This window comes from Scyliorhinus canicula, chromosome 20 (genome assembly GCF_902713615.1).
Source record: "Scyliorhinus canicula chromosome 20, sScyCan1.1, whole genome shotgun sequence".
In the NCBI taxonomy this organism is placed as follows: domain Eukaryota; kingdom Metazoa; phylum Chordata; class Chondrichthyes; order Carcharhiniformes; family Scyliorhinidae; genus Scyliorhinus; species Scyliorhinus canicula.
Window position 1 is genome coordinate 93,500,693 of NC_052165.1, and position 21,425 is coordinate 93,522,117.

The following is a 21,425-nucleotide window of genomic DNA, read 5'->3' on the forward strand; positions in this document are numbered from 1 at the left end:
GTCCAAATTGATAAAGGCTGAGACAGAGAAAGATGAAACCTTGCAGAAGGTAGTCCAGCTTATTGAGACAGGGCCGGCCTACCTAGGGCGGCCTACAGACTCAGGCTCCAAGTTCAGGAATGTCAGGCCACGGACTGAGCTACATCAGTGGCTCTGTGCTCAGAAAAAACCCAGAATAGTTATTTCACAATCACTACGGCACGTGATCCTCGTGCAGGTTCACAAAGGGCACTTGGGGATCGAGAAGTGCAAGAGGCGGGCCAGAGAATCGGTTAATTGGCCCAGGATCAATCGGGATATTGAACAAACAGTGGAACACTACGAAACATGCCAAAGCTATCAGAACCATCAACGCAAGCAACCCATGATTGAAAGTGAGCTATTCAAGAAACCATGGATGAGGGTTGGGTTGATTTCTTTTACCTGGTTGACACTGAATACATGCCGCCAATTGATTCCTCCTCGAGCTACCCGGAGGAAATGAAACTGGCGAGTTTCCAGGATTGCCAGATTGATCCGAGGCGCAAAAGAAGTTTTTTTGCGCGTCATGGAAGACCGCACATTGTCATGAGCGACAACGGCCCCTGCTTTGACAGTTGGCAGTGGCAAGATCTCACCAGGAAGTAGGATTTCAATCACATCACCTCCAGTCCGCACTGTCCTCAATCCAACGAGTCAGCAGAAAAAGGGGTCCACATCACTAAGGCTCCGCTCAAGAAGGCCATTGCTTCACACAGAGAGCCGTATCCTGCGCTGTTGGCGTACTGTCCCACACCACTGAGTGGTGGGTCAGCTCCGGCTCAACTGCTCAGCTACGGACAACACTTCCCAGCATTCCTGGAAAAACTACGTGATAAGCCCATAACGCAAAGAACAAACGCGCAAACTACAACCGCTCCAGCTCAATGTTGGACCGTTTGGTACCAGACGATACCGGCACGGTTGAGACGCTACCAGGAATGGTCCATGACTGCCAAAGTCATCAGACAGGCAGATTCCCAACTCCTTTGTCGTTCTCCCGGATCAAGGCTCAATATTGCGACGCAATCGCAGTGCGTTGCTGAAGCTCGAGGTGAATCAACCGATTACTCTTCAATCAAGACTGGAGGATGGGGGTTCCTCCTCCTCGTACGCCTGAGACGACGCACTCGGCGGCAGGAACGCTGAACATTGAAGCAACCAATGGGAAGTTAGCTTATCGTACAATAACCAGACTACCCCGTCTTCATCTCAAGCACTGCGACGCTCCACCAGGGTTAGAAGACAGCATGATAGACTCAATTCATCAACATCAATCGCCTGATCGATTGAACCAATAAACAGGCAGTTTTACCTGACTAAAATCACTGTATATTTGTACAGTTTGAATGTACATGATTATGATTCAAAATCATTTTGAAAGGAAGGAGGATGTGATGATAGGTAGACAATCATCTGTATCTAATGTTCGTAGATCATCATCATCTGTATGTCTATTATAAGTTCTATGTTTTACTGTTATAGTTCCAGCATCCGACCACCAGGGGGTGTGAGTATGCGGGCACATTGAACATCTGGTGCAGAAGGAGGCCATTTGGCCCATCGAGTCTGCACCGACCCATTAAGCCCTCACTTCCACCCTATCCTCGTAACCCAATAACCCCTCCTAACCTTTTTATGGTCACTGAGGGGCAATTTATCACGGCCAATCCACCTAACCTGCACGTCTTTGGACTGTGGGAGGAAACCGGAGCACCCGGAGGAAACCCACGCACACACGGGGAGAACGTGCAGACTCCGCACAGGCAGTGACCCAAGCCGGGAATCGAACCTGGGTCCCTGGCGCTGTGAAGTCACAGAGCTAACCACTGTGCTACCGTGCTGCCCAGGACGCACCCTGTGTTCCACAGAAGGTGTAAGTGAGGAGTTGATTGCAGTTGCATATCAGAGTAACTCTGTCCTATCTTCGTGTAAATTAGTGCGAGACCATTATTTCAATCCGCGTTAATCTTAGACATTATAGTAGCCATTCAGAGTACTGTTGGTAAGAAATAGTTTTGTTGTAAAACTCATGTTTTTTGTTAACACTGCCACGTCAAGATTCAACATCAGCATAATCAAAGAACATTCCATCACCGCCTCCACGTGTCAGCCTCCAGCCAATACGATTCACGCCACGTGACATCAAGAAGCGGCTGAAGGCACTGGATACGGCAAAGGCTATTCACCCTGACAATATCCCGGCAATAGTAATGAAGACTTGTGCTCCAGAACTTGCCGCGCCCCGAGCCAAGCTGTTCCAGTACAGCGACAACACTGGCATCTACCCGGCAATGCGGAAAGTGGCCCAGGTGTGTCCTGTGTGTTGTGTTTGGTCTTCTATTCCTTGCAAAGGAATCCACCTTGACTTGTCCAAACCAGGATCTTTATTGAGTCTCCTGTGATCTGTTACAGAGTCTCCTTGTCGTGGAGTCTCCTTATCCTCCTCTGGAACTACCCCCAGCACCGACTGATCACCTGTATGTCTCACTACCATCTCCTGCAACCATCTGCCAATGGCCGGATGTGTCTCCACTTATGTGGGAGTCCCCGGTCACATGACCACGGTCCTGAGACCACATGGTGTGTCTGCACCGCCATCTGCTGGTTGGAGGTCGCACACCATCCATCTATGGTATTGCCCACAGGCCGATCACCACACTCGACACAAGAAACAGGACAAATCCAACCCGGCCAATTACCGCCCTATCAGTCTGCTCTCCATCATCAGCAAAGTGATGGAAGGGGTCATTGACAGGGCCATCAAGTGGCACTTACTCAGCAATAACCTCACTGTCGCTCAGTTTGGGTTCCGCCAGGGTCACTCAGCTCCTGACCTCATTACAGCCTTGGTTCAAACATGGACAAAGAGCTGAATGCCAGAGGGGAGGTGAGAGCGGCTGCCCTTTGATATCAAAGCAGCATTTGACCGAGTGTGGCATCAAGGATTCCTCGCTAAACTGGTCAATGGGAATCGGGGGGAAAACTCTCCGCTGGTTGGAGTCATTCCCGGCACAAAGGGAGATGGTTGTGGTGGTTGGAGATCAATCATCTCAGCTCCAGGACATCACAGCAGGAGTTCCTCAGGGTAGTGTCCTCAACCCAGCCATCTTCAGCTGCTTCATCAATGCCTCCCTCCATCATAAGGTCATAAGTGGGGATGTTCGCTGCTGACTGCACAATGTTCAGCCCCATTCACAACTCCTCAGACACTGAAGCCGTCCATGTCCAAATGCAGCAAAACCTGGACAATATCCAGGCTTGAGGCGGAGAGTAACTCACCTCCTGACTCCCCCCAAAGCCTGTCCACCATCTACAAGGACACAAGTCAGGAGTGTGATGGGACCCTCTCCACTTGCCTGGATGGGTGCGGCTCCCAACAACACTCGAGAAGCTCCACACCATCCAGGACAAAGCAGCCCACTTGATTGCTCCCCCTAGCACAAACATTCAAACCCTCCCCCACTGAACAGCGGCAGCCGTGTGTCCCGTCTACAAGATGCACTGCAGTAACTCACCAAGGTCCCTTAGACAGCATCTTCCAAACCCATGACCATCTAGAAGGACAAGAGCAGCAGATACCCAGGAACCCCACCACCTGGAGGTTCCCCTCCAAGTCACTGACCACCCTGACTGGGAAATATATCGGCCGTTCCTTCACTGTCGCTGGGGCAACATCCTGGAACTCCCTCCCTAACAGCACAGTGGGTGTACCTACACCTCGGGGACTGCAGAGGTTCAAGAAGGCAGCTCACCCACCACTTTCTGAAGGGCAACTCGGGATGGGCAATAAATGCTGGGCCTAACCAGCGACGCCCACATCCCACAAATTAATTATTTTTTAATTGAATCACCCAATCGATATGCAGATTAAAATCACCCATAATTACAGATGTTCCTTTATCGCACGTCTCTAATTTCCTGTTTAATGCTGGTCCCAACATCTGCACGGAACAGCCATGGGGACCAAATTCGCACCTCAATATGCCAACATCATGCACAAGTTTGAACAAGACCTCCTCACCGCACAGGACCTTCAACCGACGTTATACACCAGATACATCGATGACATTTTATCCTTTGGACCGAAGGCGAAGAATCACTGAAACGACGACACAATGACACCATGCTCCACTTCTCCACCTTCCACCCGAAACACATTAAAGAAGCCATCCCCTATGGACAAGCCCTCGGTATACACAGGATCTGCTCAGATGAGGAGGAGCGTAACAGATACCTACAGATGCTGAAAGATGCCCTCGTACGAACGGGATATGGCGCTCGACTCATCGATCGACAGTTCCAATGCGCCACAGCAAAAAACCGCACCGACCTCCTCAGAAAACAAACATGGGACACCACCGACAGAGTACCCTTCGTCGTCCAGTACTTTCCTGGGGCGGAGAAACTACGACATCTTCTTCCAGCCTTCAACACATCATCAATGAAGATGAACATCTTGCCAAGGTTATCCCCACACCCCCACTACTGGCCTTCAAACAACCGCGCAACCTCAAACAAACCATTGTTTGCAGCAAATTACCCAGCCTTCAGAACAGCGACCACGACACCACACAACCCTGCCAGGGCAATCTCTGCAAGACATGCCAGATCATCGACTTGGATACCACCATTACACGTGGGAACACCACCCACCAGGTACGCAGCACATACTCGTGCGACTTGGCCAACGTTGTCTACCTCATACGCTGCAGGAAAGGATGTCCCGAAGCGTGGTACATTGGCAAGACCATGCAGACACTGCGACAACGAATGAACGGGCATTGTGCGACAATCACCAGGCAGGAATGTTCCCTTCCAGTCGGGGAACACTTCAGCAGTCAAGGGCATTCAGCCTATGATCTCCGGGTAAGCGTTCTCCAAGGCGGTCTTCAGGACGCGCGACAACGCAGAATCGCCGAGCAGAAACTTATAGCCGAGTTCCGCACGCATGAGTGCGGCCTCAACCGGGATCTTGGATTCATGTCGCATTACATTCACCCCCCCCCCCCCCCCACCATCTGGCCTGGACTTGCAAAACCCTACCAACTGTCCTGGCTTGAGACAATTCACACCTCTTTATCTGGAGTTACCCCCTATCTCTGGAGCTGTAAAGATTTACCTGCAAATGCTCGCATTCTAAGCATTGTCTGGCATTTTTGACTTTGTCTATATATATGTTTCTGGAACATACCTCTCCATTCACCTGAGGAAGGAGCTGCGTTCCGGAAGCTCGTGTTTAAACAAACCTGTTGGACTTTAACCTGGTGTTGTCAGACTTTTTACTATTCCCAACATCACCACTGCAGTTTGGGGGTCAATATAGAACCTTCACTAACAGTTTTTGTTAAAGATTCCACATTGTCAGAGCTAACTTTCCTCTTTATTGTGTTAATTTCCTCTTTATCCAGCAGTGCCAAGCCACCACCTTTTCCTTTTCGTCCCTAGACATTCAGTTCCCATCCCTGGTCACCTTGCAACCATGTCTCTGTAATCCTGATTGTATCATGCCCATTTGCGTCTATTTGCACGATTAGCCCATCCACTCGATTACGCATTGCTCTGCCTGCTGAGGCACAAAGCCTTTAAACTTGTCTTTGTCACTTGTCCCGTGGCCCTATTTGAGTCTGGTCCTTGGTTTCTCGGCCGATCACTTTTCTTATTCCCCTTTCTGTCTTTTGTTTTTGTCCTTCGTTCCTCCTCCCCTGACTCCCTGCCATTTTAGTTTAAGCCCCCTCCAACCGCTCTGGCAAATATTCCTCCAAGTACACCGGGCTGGAGGGGCTGGAGGAGGTTACAGAGATAGGGAGGAGGGTTGGGAGGGACCGGTCCCGGTCCTGCCCAGGTGTAACCCGTCCAGTTTGTACAGGTCCCACCTCCCCCAGAACTGGCCCCAAGGCCGGAGGAAGTCTAACACCCTCCCCCTCGCACCACCCCTTCAGCCACACATTGATCCGGTATATCCAACTGTTCCTCCTCTGACTCGCACGTGGCACTGGTAGTAATCCTGAGATCACCGCCTTGTGAGGTCTGACTTCTCAACTTCCTTCCTAACTCCCTATATTCTGTTTCAGGACCTCATCCCTTATCTTTAAACCTATGCCGTTGATGTAAATGTTGGGAGGGGCGAGAGTACTGGGCGCGTCAGCAGATTGTTCAGTGGGTTCCTGGCAGTCAAGCCATGGAGATAGTTTCTGAAGACCTCAGCTGGAGATCCTGCATTGTTCTGACAGGATTTAGGTCTGTCTCTGAAAAGAGTCTCACAGAACATCTCTCAAGCAAGTTTGCCTGAGTGCTAACTGCATTTAAAAGTGGATTGAGAGCTGAGATGGTTGTGCTGTTTGATTGGGAGTAAAGATAGCAGTTGAGGGCTGTTGTGTCACTGTCTTGATTAGCATTGTTTAAGGGGGTAATTGGCAGCTATTTTTCTTGCAAGATGTTAAAGATATTTTAATACTGTGTTAGTAATAAAATTTTAATCTCCCACATCCCTATTTATTTGTGAAATCCTGGGGAACTGCCACCGACACAATTCTATCCCTGCCTTGGTACATCACTCGAGATGTTAATTCTGTCTCTCTCTCTCGGAAGCCTTGCTATATTGTCCCAGCTCTTTCTATTTGCCTTAAATGTTGAAGCCCCATCTACAAACCTGATGCTGAGAACATGTTGGAGGTTAAGATGACTGTAACGCGGAGAAGTAGACCATTCAGCCCATCGAGTCTGCTCCGTCAGTCAATGGGATTGCGACCAATCTGATCATCCTCCCCACTTTCCCACCTCGCCCCCATCACCCTCGATCCCCGCACTGATTATAAATCTGTCTCTCAGCCTTGAACATACTTAACGCCCCGGCCCCTACAGCTCTCTGCGGTGAAGAATTCCACAGATTCACTGCCCTCTTAGGGAAGAAATTCCTCCTCATCTCTGTGTGAAATGGGCGGCCCCCTGACTCTGAGATTCTGCCCTCTGGTCCCAGACTCTCCCACAGGAGGAAACATCCTCTCAGCATCGACCCTGTCAAAGCCCCCCTGAGAATCCGATATGTCTCAATCAGGCCGCCTCTCATTCTGCTAAACTCCAACGTACAGGCCCCGGCCTACTCAAACCTCCCCTCATGAGGAACCCCCTCCCTACCCGGGGTCAACCGAGTGAACCTTCTCTGGACTCCTTCCAATGTACAGGCCCCGGCCTACTCAAACCTCCCCTCATGAGGAACTCCCTCCCTATCCGGGATCAACCGAGTGAACCTTCTCTGGACTCCTTCCTTCCTTAGATACGGGACCCAAAACTGCTCACAATACTCCAAATGGGGTCTGACCAGAGCCCTATACAGCCTCAGAAGTACATCCCTGGTGTTGTATTCTCGCCCTCTCGACATGAACGCTAACATTGCATTTGCCTTCTTAACTGCCGACTGAACCTGCACATTAACCTTAAGAGAATCGTAAACAAGGACTCCCAAGTCCCTTTGTGCTTCTGATTTTCTAATCATTTCTCCATTTAGAAAATAGTCTATTCTTCCTTGTAAAGGGCATCTCCTCACACTGTTCCACATTGTATTTCATTTGCCACTTCATTGCCCATTTTCCTAGCTTGTCCAAATCTTTCTGCAGCCCCCTTGCTTCCTCAATCCCACCTGTCCCTCTACAGATCTTTGTATCAGCTGCAAACTTAGCAACAGTGCCTTCAGTTCCTTCTTCCAGATTATTAATGTATATTGTGAAAAGTTGTGGTCCCAGCACAGACCCCTGAGGCACACCACTAGTCACCGGCTGCCATCCTGAAAAAGACCCCTTTATTCCCACTCTCTGCCTTCTGCCAGTCAGCCAATCCTCTATCCAAGCCAGGATCTTACCCAAACACCATGGGTTCTTAACGTATTTAACAGTCTCCTATGTGGCACCTTGTCAAAGGCCTTCTGGAAATCTAAATAAATCATGTCTACTGGTTCTCCTTTGTCTAACTTCCTTGTTACTTCCTCAAAGGACTCTGACAGATTTGTCAGACACGACCTCCCCTTGACAAAGCTGTGCTCACTCAGAACTATATTATCATGCACTTCCATGAACCTACTCCGGAGTGCCTCAAATAAGTCAGGCCCCGGCCTACTCAAACCTCCCCTCATGAGAAACCCCCTCCCTACCCGGGGTCAACCGAGTGAACCTTCTCTGGACGCTCTCCAATGAGTACAGGCCCCGGCCTACTCAAACCTCCCCTCATGAGGAACCCCCTCCCTACCCGGGGTCAACCGAGTGAACCTTCTCTGGGCTCCCTCCAATGTTCAGGCCTCGGCCTACTCAAACCTCCCCTCGTGAGGAACTCCCTCCCTACCCGGGGTCAACCGAGTGAACCTTCTCTGGACTCCCTGCGATGCCTGAATATCTTTCCTGTGATAAGAAACCAAAGCGGCAGGCACCCGAGCTGGTGGGACGGTGAAAGTGGGAGGAGGGGGGGAGGGTTTACTTACTCTAGAAGACCCAGAACAGCACAGTAGCTTTCTCACGGACATGGTTGTGAGGTAACAAGGCGCATAGTCAGCGAAGTATCTCCCAGTCCCATTCTAATCTAGAGAAAACAGGGCAGAAAAACAGGCCGGTTAGCAGGGGTGAGAAAAGGTGGTGCGTGTGGAGGTGTGAGAGGTACATCTCCATCTGTGCCGACCGTCCTCCCTATCTCTGTAACCTCCTCCAGCCCCTACAGCCCTCCCTATCTCTGTAACCTCCTCCAGCCCCTACACCCCTCCCTATCTCTGCAACCTCCTCCAGCCCCTACACCCCTCCCTATCTCTGTAACCTCCTCCAGCCCCTACAGCCCTCCCTATCTCTGCAACCTCCTCCAGCCCCTACAGTCCTCCCTATCTCTGCAACCTCCTCCAGCCCCTACAACCCTCCCTATCTCTGTAACCTCCTCCAGCCCCTACAACCCTCCCTATCTCTGTAACCTCCTCCAGCCCCTACAACCCTCCCTATCTCTGTAACCTCCTCCAGCCCCTACAACCCTCCCTATCTCTGTAACCTCCTCCAGCCCCTACAACCCTCCCTATCTCTGTAACCTCCTCCAACCCCTACAACCCTCCCTATCTCTGTAACCTCCTCCAGCCCCTACAACCCTCCCTATCTCTGCAACCTCCTCCAGCCCCTACAGCCCTCCCTATCTCTGCAACCTCCTCCAGCCCCTACAACCCTCCCTATCTCTGTAACCTCCTCCAGCCCCTACAACCCTCCCTATCTCTGTAACCTCCTCCAGCCTCTACAACCCTCCCTTTCTCTGCAACCTCCTCCAGCCCCTACAACCCTCCCTATCTCTGTAACCTCCTCCAGCCCCTACAACCCTCCCTATCTCTGTAACCTCCTCCAGCCCCTACAACCCTCCCTATCTCTGTAACCTCCTCCAGCCCCTACAACCCTCCCTATCTCTGTAACCTCCTCCAGCCCCTACAACCCTCCCTATCTCTGTAACCTCCTCCATCCCCTACTACCCTCCCTATCTCTGTAACCTCCTCCAGGCCGTCCAGCCCTCCCTATCTCTGCAACCTCCTCCAGCCCCTACAACCCTCCCTATCTCTGTAACCTCCTCCAGCCCCTACAACCCTCCCTATCTCTGTAACCTCCTCCAGCCCCTACAACCCTCCCTATCTCTGTAACCTCCTCCAGCCCCTACAACCCTCCCTATCTCTGCAACCTCCTCCAGCCCCTACAACCCTCCCTATCTCTGCAACCTCCTCCAGCCCCTACAACCCTCCCTATCTCTGCAACCTCCTCCCTCCCCTACAACCCTCCCTATCTCTGTAACCTCCTCCAGCCCCTACAACCCTCCCTATCTCTGTAACCTCCTCCAGCCCCTACAACCCTCCCTATCTCTGCAACCTCCTCCCTCCCCTACAACCCTCCCTATCTCTGTAACCTCCTCCCTCCCCTACAACCCTCCCTATCTCTGTAACCTCCTCCAGGCCGTCCAGCCCTCCCTATCTCTGCAACCTCCTCCAGCCCCTACAACCCTCCCTATCTCTGTAACCTCCTCCAGCCCCTACAACCCTCCCTATCTCTGTAACCTCCTCCAGCCCCTACAACCCTCCCTATCTCTGTAACCTCCTCCAGCCCCTACAACCCTCCCTATCTCTGCAACCTCCTCCAGCCCCTACAACCCTCCCTATCTCTGCAACCTCCTCCAGCCCCTACAACCCTCCCTATCTCTGCAACCTCCTCCCTCCCCTACAACCCTCCCTATCTCTGTAACCTCCTCCAGCCCCTACAACCCTCCCTATCTCTGTAACCTCCTCCAACCACTACAACCCTCCCTATCTCTGTAACCTCCTCCAGCCCCTACAACCCTCCCTATCTCTGTAACCTCCTCCAGCCCCCACAACCCTCCCTATCTCTGCAACCTCCTCCAGCCCCTACAACCCCCCATATCACTGTAACCTCCTCCAGCCCCAACAACCCTCCCTATATCTGTAACCGCCTCCAGCCCCGACAACAGTCCCTATCTCTGTAACCTCCTCCAATCCCGACACCGCTCCCTATCTCTGCAACCTCCTCCAGCCCCGACAACCCTCCCTATCTCTGTAACCTCCTCCAGCCCCTACAACCCTCCCTATCTCTGTAACCTCCTCCAGCCCCTGCAACCCTCCCTATCTCTGTAACCTTCTCCAGCCCCTACAGCCCTCCCTATCTCTGTAACCTCCTCCAGCCCCTACTACCCTCCCAATCTCTGTAACCTCCTCCAGGCCCCTACAACCCTCCCTATCTCTGTAACCTCCTCCATCCCCTACTACCCTCCCTATCTCTGTAACCTCCTCCAGCCCCCGACAACCCTCCCTATCTCTGTAACCTCCTCCAGCCCCTAAAACCCTCCCTATCTCTGTAACCTGCTCCAGCCCCGACAACCCTCCCTATATCTGTAACCTCCAGCCCCTACAACCCTCCCTATATCTGTAACCTCCTCCAGCCCCTACAACCCTCCCTATATCTGTAAACTTCTCCAGCTCCAACAACCCTCCCTATATCTGTAACCTCCTCCAGCCCCTACAACCCTCCCTATCTCTGTAACCTCCTCCAACTACTACAACCCTCCCTATCTCTGTAACCTCCTCCAGCCCCTACAATCCTCCCTATCTCTGTAACCTCCTCCAGCCCCGACAACCCTCCCTATCTCTGTAACCTCCTCCAGCCCCTACAACGCTCCCTATCTCTGTAACCTCCTCCAGCCCCTACAACCCTCCCTATCTAACCTCCTCCAGCCCCTGCACCCCACCCTATCTCTGTAACCTCCTCCAGCCCCTGCAACCCCCCCATCTCTGTAACCTTCTCCAGCCCCCTACAACCCTCCCTATCTCTGTAACCTCCTCCAGCCCCGACAACCCTCCCTATCTCTGTGACCTCCTCCAGCCCCTACAACCCTCCCTATCTCTGTAACCTCCTCCAGCCCCGACAACCCTCCCTATCTCTGTGACCTCCTCCAGCCCCTACAACCCTCCCTATCTCTGTAACCTCCTCCAGCCCCTACAACCCTCCCTATCCCTGTAACCTCCTCCAGCCCCTACAACCTTCCCTATCCCTGTAACCTCCTCCAGCCCCGACAACCCTCCCTATCTCTGTAACCTCCTCCTGCCCCTACAACCCTCCCTATCTCTGTAACCTCCTCCAGCCGCTACAACCCTCCCTATCTCTGTTACCTCCTCCAGCCCCAACCCTCCCTATCTCTGTAACCTTCTCCAGCCCCCTACAACCCTCCCTATCTCTGTAACCTCCTCCAGCCCCGACAACCCTCCCTATCTCTGTGACCTCCTCCAGCCCCTACAACCCTCCCTATCTCTGTAACCTCCTCCAGCCCCGACAACCCTCCCTATCTCTGTAACCTCCTCCAGCCCCTACAACCCTCCCTATCTCTGTAACCTCCTCCAGCCCCTACAACCCTCCCTATCCCTGTAACCTCCTCCAGCCCCTACAACCTTCCCTATCTCTGTAACCTCCTCCAGCCCCTACAACGCTCCCTATCTCTGTAACCTCCTCCAGCCCCTACAACCCTCCCTATCTAACCTCCTCCAGCCCCTGCACCCCACCCTATCTCTGTAACCTCCTCCAGCCCCTGCAACCCCCCCTATCTCTGTAACCTTCTCCAGCCCCCTACAACCCTCCCTATCTCTGTAACCTCCTCCAGCCCCGACAACCCTCCCTATCTCTGTGACCTCCTCCAGCCCCTACAACCCTCCCTATCTCTGTAACCTCCTCCAGCCCCGACAACCCTCCCTATCTCTGTGACCTCCTCCAGCCCCTACAACCCTCCCTATCTCTGTAACCTCCTCCAGCCCCTACAACCCTCCCTATCCCTGTAACCTCCTCCAGCCCCTACAACCTTCCCTATCCCTGTAACCTCCTCCAGCCCCGACAACCCTCCCTATCTCTGTAACCTCCTCCAGCCGCTACACCCTCCCTATCTCTGTTACCTCCTCCAGCCCCAACCCTCCCTATCTCTGTAACCTCCTCCAGCCCCTACAACCCTCCCTATGTAACCTCCTCCTGCCCCTACAACCCTCCCTATCTCTGTAACCTCCTCCAGCCCCTACAACCCTCCCTATCTCTGTAACCTGCTCCAGCCCCGACAACCCTCCCTATATCTGTAACCTCCAGCCCCTACAACCCTCCCTATATCTGTAACCTCCTCCAGCCCCTACAACCCTCCCTATATCGGTAACCTCCTCCAGCCCCTACAACCCTCCCTATATCTGTGACCTCCTCCAGCTCCAACAACCCTCCCTATATCTGTAACCTCCTCCAGCCCCTACAACCCTCCCTATCGCTGTAACCTCCTCCAGCCCCTACAACCCTCCCTATCCCTGTAACCTCCTCCAGCCCCTACAACCCTCCCTATATCTGTGACCTCCTCCAGCTCCAACAACCCTCCCTATATCTGTAACCTCCTCCAGCCCCTACAACCCTCCCTATCTCTGTAACCTCCTCCAGCCCCAACAACCCTCCCTATCTCTGTAACCTCCTCCAGCACCTACAACCCTCCCTATCTCTGTAACCTCCTCCAGCCCCTACAACCCTCCCTATCTCTGTAACCTCCTCCAGCCCCGACAACCCTCCCTATCTCTGTAACCTCCTCCTTCCCGACAAACCTCCCTATCTCTGTAACCTCCTCCAGCCCCTACAACCCTCCCTATCTCTGTAACCTCCTCCTTCCCGACAAACCTCCCTATCTCTGTAACCTCCTCCAGCCCCTACAACCCTCCCTATCTCTGTAACCTCCTAACCTCGACCAGGTTTGATTCCCCGCTGGGCCACTGTCTGTGCGGAGTCTGCACGTTCTCCCCGTGTCTGCGTGGGTTTCCTCCGGGTGCTCCGGTTTCCTCCCACAATCCCCGAAAGACGTGCTTGTTGGGTGAATTGGACATTCTGAATTCCCCCTCCGTGTACCCGAACAGGCGCCGGAATGTGGCGGCTAGGGGCTTTTCACAGTAACTTCATTGCAGTGTTACTGTCAGCTGACTTGTGACAATGGAGATTATTATTATCTCCCTAAACAGAGCCAGTACCGAGAAACGAAAAAGAAAATGCTGGAATATCTCAGCAAGTCTGACAGCATCTGTAGGGAGAGAAAAGAGCCAACGTTACGAGTCCAGTGACTCTCAAATCTTTGACAAAGAGTCATCGGGCTCGAAATGTTCACTCTTTGCTCTCCCTACAGATGCTGCCAGACTTGCTGAGATTTTCCAGAATTTTCTCTTTCGTTTCAGATTCCAGCATCTGCAGTAATTTGCTTTTCTCCAGTACCGAGAAACTCCTTGGGCGGAATTCTCCGCTCCCGGGAAAAATCGGGAGGGCCGTCGTGAACTCGGCCGAGTTTTTTACGAAGGCCTCAGAGGCCGCTCCTCGCCCCCTATTCTCCCCTCCCGACGGGGCTAGGAGCGGCGCTCCGTAACACTCGGCCGGCGCGCCTAATGACGTCAGCCGCGCATGCGCAGGTTGGCCGGCTCCAACCCGCGCATGCACGGCTGCCATCATGTTGCTGACGGTGAAAACCCGCTCATGCGCGTTGGCCGTCTTTCCCATCAGCTGCCCCGCACGACGTGGCGGATTGACCTTGCGGGGCGGCGGAGGGCAAATTGTGCGTCCGATTTGGACGCCGGCCCGACGATCGGTGGGCACCGATCGCAGGCCTGTCCCCTCCCGAGCACCGTGCTCCTTCCTTTCTAGGCCACCTACAAGCCCCAAATGGGCATCTCACTCCCGTTTGACGACAAGTACAGCACGGGGTTAGATACAGAGTAAAGCTCCCTCTACACTGTCCCCATCAAACACGCCCAGGACAGGTACAGCACGGGGTTAGATACAGAGTAAAGCTCCCTCTACACTGTCCCCATCAAACACTCCCAGGACAGGTACAGCACGGGGTTAGATACAGAGTAAAGCTCCCTCTACACTGCCCCCATCAAACACTCCCAGGACAGGTACAGCACGGGGTTAGATACAGAGTAAAGCTCCCTCTACACTGTCCCCATCAAACACTCCCAGGACAGGTACAGCACGGGGTTAGATACAGAGTAAAGCTCCATCTACACTGTCCCCATCAAACACTCCCAGGACAGGTTCAGCACGGGGTTAGATACAGAGTAACGCTCCCTCTACACTGTCCCCATCAAACACTCCCAGGACAGGTTCAGCACGGGGTTAGATACAGAGTAAAGCTGCCTCAACACTGTCCCCATCAAACACTCCCAGGACAGGTACAGCACGGGGTTAGATACAGAGTAAAGCTCCCTCTACACTGTCCCCATCAAACACTCCCAGGACAGGTACAGCACGGGGTTAGATACAGAGTAAAGCTCCCTCTACACTGTCCCCATCAAACACTCCCAGGACAGGTACAGCACGGGGTTAGATACAGAATAAAGCTCCCTCTACATTGTCCCCATCAAACACTCCCAGGACAGGTACAGCACGGGATTAGATACAGAGTAAAACTCCCTCTACACTGTCCCCATCAAACACTCCCAGGACGGGTACAGCACGGGGTTAGATACAGAATAAAGCTCCCTCTACACTGTCCCCATCAAACACTCCCAGGACAGGTACAGCACGGGGTTAGATACAGAGTAAAGCTCCCTCTACACTGTCCCCATCAAACACTCCCAGGGCAGGTACAGCACGGGGTTAGATACAGAGTAAAGCTCCCTCTACACTGTCCCCATCAAACACTCCCAGGACAGGTACAGCACGGGGTTAGATACAGAGTAAAGCTCCCTCTACACTGTCCCCATCAAGCACTCCCAGGACTGGTACAGCACGGGGTTAGATACAGAGTAAAGCTCCCTCTACACTGTCCCCATCAAACACTCCCAGGACAGGTACAGCACGGGGTTAGATACAGAGTAAAGCTCCCTCTACACTGTCCCCATCAAACACTCCCAGGACAGGTACAGCACGGGGTTAGATACAGAGTAAAGCTCCCTCTACACTGTCCCCATCAAACACTCCCAGGACAGATACAGCACGGGGTTAGATACAGAGTAAAGCTCCCTCTACACTGTCCCCATCAAACACTCCCACGACAGGTACAGCACGGGGTTAGATACAGAGTAAAGCTCCCTCTACACTGTCCCCATCAAACACTCCCAGGACAGGTACAGCATGGGCTAGATACAGAGTAAAGCTCCCTCTACACTGCCCCCATCAAACACTCCCAGGACAGGTACAGCACGGGGTTAGATACAGAGTAAAGCTCCCTCTACACTGTCCCCATCAAACACTCCCAGGACAGGTACAGCACGGGGTTAGATACAGAGTAAAGCTCCCTCTACACTGTCCCCATCAAACACTCCCAGGACAGGTACAGCACGGGGTTAGATACAGAGTAAAGCTCCCTCTACACTGTCCCCATCAAACACTCCCAGGTCAGGTACAGCACGGGGTTAGATACAGAGTAAAGCCATCTCTACACTGTCCCCATCAAACACTCCCAGGACAGGTACAGCACGGGGTTAGATACAGAGTAAAGCTCCCTCTACACTGTCCCCATCAAACACTCCCAGGACAGGTACAGCATGGGATTAGATACAGAGTAAAGCTCCCTCTACACTGTCCCCATCAAACACTCCCAGGACAGGTACAGCACGGGGTTAGATACAGAGTAAAGCTCCCTCTACACTGTCCCCATCCAACACTCCCAGGACAGGTACAGCACGGGGTTAGATACAGAGTAAAGCTCCCTCTACACTGTCCCCATCAAACACTCCCAGGACAGGTACAGCACGGTGTTAGATACAGTAAAGCTCCCTCTACACTGTCCCCATCAAACACTCCCAGGACAGGTACAGCACGGGGTTAGATACAGAGTAAAGCTCCCTCTACATTGTCCCCATCAAACACTCCCAGGACAGGGACAGCACGGGGTTAGATACAGAGTAAAGCTCCCTCTACACTGTCCCCATCAAACACTCAACGGACAGGTACAGCACGGGGTTAGATACAGAGTGAAGCTCCCTCTACACTGTCCCCATCAAACACTCCCAGGACAGGTACAGCACGGGGTTAGATACAGAGTAAAGCTCCCTCTACACTGTCCCCATCAAACACTCCCAGGACAGGTACAGCAGGGTGTTAGATACAGAGTAAAGCTCCCTCTACACTGTCCCCATCAAACACTCCCAGGACAGGTACAGCACGGGGTTAGATACAGAGTAAAGCTCCCTCTACACTGTCCCCATCAAACACTCCCAGGACAGGTACAGTACGGGGTTAGATACAGAGTAAAGCTCCCTCTACACTGTCCCCATCAAACACTCCCAGGACAGGTACAGCACGGGGTTAGATACAGAGTAAAGCTCCCTCTACACTGTCCCCATCAAACACTCCCAGGACAGGGACAGCACGGGGTTAGATACAGAGTAAAGCTCCCTCTACACTGTCCCCATCAAACACTCAACGGACAGGTACAGCACGGGGTTAGATACAGAGTGAAGCTCCCTCTACACTGTCCCCATCAAACACTCCCAGGACAGGTACAGCACGGGGTTAGATACAGAGTAAAGCTCCCTCTACACTGTCCCCATCAAACACTCCCAGGCCAGGTACAGCACGGGGTTAGATACAGAGTAAAGCTCCCTCTACACTGTCCCCATCAAACACTCCCAGGACAGGTACAGCACGGGGTTAGATACAGAGTAAAGCTCCCTCTACACTGTCCCCATCAAACACTCCCAGGACAGGTACAGTACGGGGTTAGATACAGAGTAAAGCTCCCTCTACACTGTCCCCATCAAACACTCCCAGGACAGGTACAGCACGGGGTTAGATAAAGAGTAAAGCTCCTTCTACACTGTCCCCATCAAACACTCCCAGGACAGGTACAGCACGGGGTTAGATACAGAGTAAAGCTCCCTCTACACTGTCCCCATCAAACATTCCCAGGAGAGGTACAGCACGGGGTTAGATACAGAGTAAAGCTCCCTCTACACTGTCCCCATCAAACTCTCCCAGGACAGGTACAGCACGGGGTTAGATACAGAGTAAAGCTAACTCTACACTGTCCCCATCAAACACTCCCAGGACAGGTACAGCACGGGGTTAGATACAGAGTAAAGCTCACTCTACACTGTCCCCATCAAACCCTCCCAGGACAGGTACAGCACGGGGTTAGATACAGAGTAAAGCTAACTCTACACTGTCCCCATCAAACACTCCCAGGACAGGGACAGCACGGGGTTAGATACAGAGTAAAGCTCCCTCTACACTGTCCCCATCAAACACTCCCAGGGCAGGTATAGCACGGGGTTAGATACAGAGTAAAGCTCCCTCTACACTGTCCCCATCAAACACTCCCAGGACAGGTACAGCATGGGATTAGATACAGAGTAAAGCTCCCTCTACACTGTCCCCATCAAACACTCCCAGGACAGGTACAGCACGGGGTTAGATACAGAGTAAAGCTCCCTCTACATTGTCCCCATCCAACACTCCCAGGACAGGTACAGCACGGGGTTAGATACAGAGTAAAGCTCCCTCTACACTGTCCCCATCAAACACTCCCAGGACAGGTACAGCACGGTGTTAGATACAGTAAAGCTCCCTCTACACTGTCCCCATCAAACACTCCCAGGACAGGTACAGCACGGGGTTAGATACAGAGTAAAGCTCCCTCTACATTGTCCCCATCAAACACTCCCAGGACAGGGACAGCACGGGGTTAGATACAGAGTAAAGCTCCCTCTACACTGTCCCCATCAAACACTCAACGGACAGGTACAGCACGGGGTTAGATACAGAGTGAAGCTCCCTCTACACTGTCCCCATCAAACACTCCCAGGACAGGTACAGCACGGGGTTAGATACAGAGTAAAGCTCCCTCTACACTGTCCCCATCAAACACTCCCAGGACAGGTACAGCAGGGGGTTAGATACAGAGTAAAGCTCCCTCTACACTGTCCCCATCAAACACTCCCAGGACAGGTACAGCACGGGGTTAGATACAGAGTAAAGCTCCCTCTACACTGTCCCCATCAAACACTCCCAGGACAGGTACAGTACGGGGTTAGATACAGAGTAAAGCTCCCTCTACACTGTCCCCATCAAACACTCCCAGGACAGGTACAGCACGGGGTTAGATACAGAGTAAAGCTCCCTCTACACTGTCCCCATCAAACACTCCCAGGACAGGGACAGCACGGGGTTAGATACAGAGTAAAGCTCCCTCTACACTGTCCCCATCAAACACTCAACGGACAGGTACAGCACGGGGTTAGATACAGAGTGAAGCTCCCTCTACACTGTCCCCATCAAACACTCCCAGGACAGGTACAGCACGGGGTTAGATACAGAGTAAAGCTCCCTCTACACTGTCCCCATCAAACACTCCCAGGCCAGGTACAGCACGGGGTTAGATACAGAGTAAAGCTCCCTCTACACTGTCCCCATCAAACACTCCCAGGACAGGTACAGCACGGGGTTAGATACAGAGTAAAGCTCCCTCTACACTGTCCCCATCAAACACTCCCAGGACAGGTACAGTACGGGGTTAGATACAGAGTAAAGCTCCCTCTACACTGTCCCCATCAAACACTCCCAGGACAGGTACAGCACGGGGTTAGATACAGAGTAAAGCTCCCTCTACACTGTCCCCATCAAACACTCCCAGGACAGGTACAGCACGGGGTTAGATACAGAGTAAAGCTCCCTCTACACTGTCCCCATCAAACATTCCCAGGAGAGGTACAGCACGGGGTTAGATACAGAGTAAAGCTCCCTCTACACTGTCCCCATCAAACTCTCCCAGGACAGGTACAGCACGGGGTTAGATACAGAGTAAAGCTAACTCTACACTGTCCCCATCAAACACTCCCAGGACAGGTACAGCACGGGGTTAGATACAGAGTAAAGCTCACTCTACACTGTCCCCATCAAACCCTCCCAGGACAGGTACAGCACGGGGTTAGATACAGAGTAAAGCTAACTCTACACTGTCCCCATCAAACACTCCCAGGACAGGGACAGCACGGGGTTAGATACAGAGTAAAGCTCCCTCTACACTGTCCCCATCAAACACTCCCAGGGCAGGTATAGCACGGGGTTAGATACAGAGTAAAGCTCCCTCTACACTGTCCCCATCAAACACTCCCAGGACAGGTACAGCATGGGGTTAGATACAGAGTAAAGCTCCCTCTACACTGTCCCCATCAAACACTCCCAGGACAGGTACAGCACAGGGTTAGATACAGAGTAAAGCTCCCTCTACACTCTCGGGACAGACACTCTTTAACCACGGCACCATTGCAAACCTCCATCGTTTTCCTTCATGGTTCCTCTCCGGCAGCGTCTGTGTTGATTGGAGGTGTTTGGGGTTTCCTGTGCTGGGCGTGGTGGGGTGGGGTGGGGTGGGGTGGGGTGGTGCGGGTGTCTCGCGTGTGGACAGGTGCAGGGGTGAATGGGATGGATGGTGGGAACTAGCCACGCCCTCCTCCCTCTTCACAGCCTCCAGGGTAACCTGGGTGTCATTGTGACACCCCAGCTGCTAAACCTATTGTGAGGTGGGGGAGTACAGCCCAGTTTGACCCCCAACCCCCCTCCCACTGCTCCCGGTGTTGAACCCTACACTGAGGGGGGTGTCGTCCTTCAGGACGCGCTCCGCCCTGCCACCTGCCTGCCCTGTCCCCTGCCTGAGGTCCTCTCCCTCCCTCAATCGCCCTCCCTCGCACGCTCACCCACTCTCTCTTCATCTACCCCTCTCTCAATCTCTCTTTCCTTTCCTTCCTTCCCTTTCTCTCTGTCAGTCCCTATCTGCCTCTGTCTCTCTCCCTCTCTATTGCACTCTCCCCCTCCAGACCTCTCGCACTTTCTCTCTCTCTCAATGTCTCCCTTCTCTCAAACTCTGTCTTCCTCCCTCTACACCTCGCTCCCAAACTCGTTCTCTCTCTCACAAGGTGTCTACATTTCTATCTGTCTCTCTCTCTCTCTCCCCCCCTTTCGCTTATCCTCCGACTCCCTCTCTGTCTCTCTCTCTCTCTCTCCTTATCCCTCTCACTCTCTGTCTCTCTCTCTGTGTCTCTCTCTCTGCCTCTCTTTCTCTGCCTCTTTCTCTCTCTGTCTCTCTCTTTCTCTCTCTCTTACTCTCTCTCTGTCTCTCTCTCTGCCTCTTTCTCGCCTCCTCTCTCCCTGTCCTCTCTCTGCCTCTCTCTGCCTCTTTCCTCTCTCTGTCCTCTCTTTCTCTCTCCTACTCTCTCTCTGCCTCTCACTCTCCCTCCTCTGCCACTTCTCTCTGCCTCTTTCTCTCTCTGTCTCTCTCTTTCTCTCTCACTTACTCTCTGCTTCTCACTCTCTGTCTCTCTCTCTCTCTCTCTGACTCTTTCTCTCTCTGTCTCTCTCTCTGACTTTCTCTCTCTGTCTCTCTCTCTGCCTCTTTCTCTCTCTGTCTCTCACTCTCTCTCTCTGTTTATCCCTCTCACTCGCTGTCTCTCTTTCTCTCTCTGTCTCTGTCTCTCTCTTTCTCTCTCACTCTCTCTCTGCCTCTCACTCTCTGCCTCTCTCTCTCTGTCTCTCTGCCTCTTTCTCTCTCTGTCTCTCTCTTTCTCTCTCTCTTTCTCTCTCTTACTCTCTCTCTGCCTCTCACTCTCTGCCTCACTCTCTCTGCCTCTTTCTCTCTCTGTCTCACTCTTTCTCTCTCTCTTACTCTCTCTCTGCCTCTCACTCTCTGTCTCTCTCTCTCTCTCTCTCTGTCTCTCTCTCTCTCTCTCTGACTTTCTCTCTCTGTCTCTCTCTCTGCCTCTTTCTCTCTCTGTCTCTCACTCTCTCTCTCTGTCTGTCTGTCTGTTTCTCCCTGTCTCTTTATCTTTTTGTCTCTCTCCCTCCCTCTCTGTCGCTCTCTCTCCCTCTCTCTCATTCACTCGGTATCTCACTGTCTGTTCCTGTCTC

At 52.7% G+C, this 21,425-nt stretch overlaps 1 protein-coding gene across 1 annotated transcript in view; it reads right to left on the bottom strand.

Annotated features, from left to right (window-relative positions):
* LOC119954807 (translation initiation factor IF-2-like) overlaps window positions 1-19,889 on the bottom strand; it is a 34,248-nt gene extending 14,359 nt beyond the window's left edge. Inside the window, exon 1 of the mRNA XM_038780348.1 lies at window positions 19,796-19,889. Coding sequence (XP_038636276.1) covers window positions 19,796-19,801 — 6 coding nt within the window. The 5' untranslated portion in view covers window positions 19,802-19,889. The remainder of the gene's footprint in view (window positions 1-19,795) is intronic.
* Window positions 19,890-21,425: the final 1,536 nt, after the last annotated feature.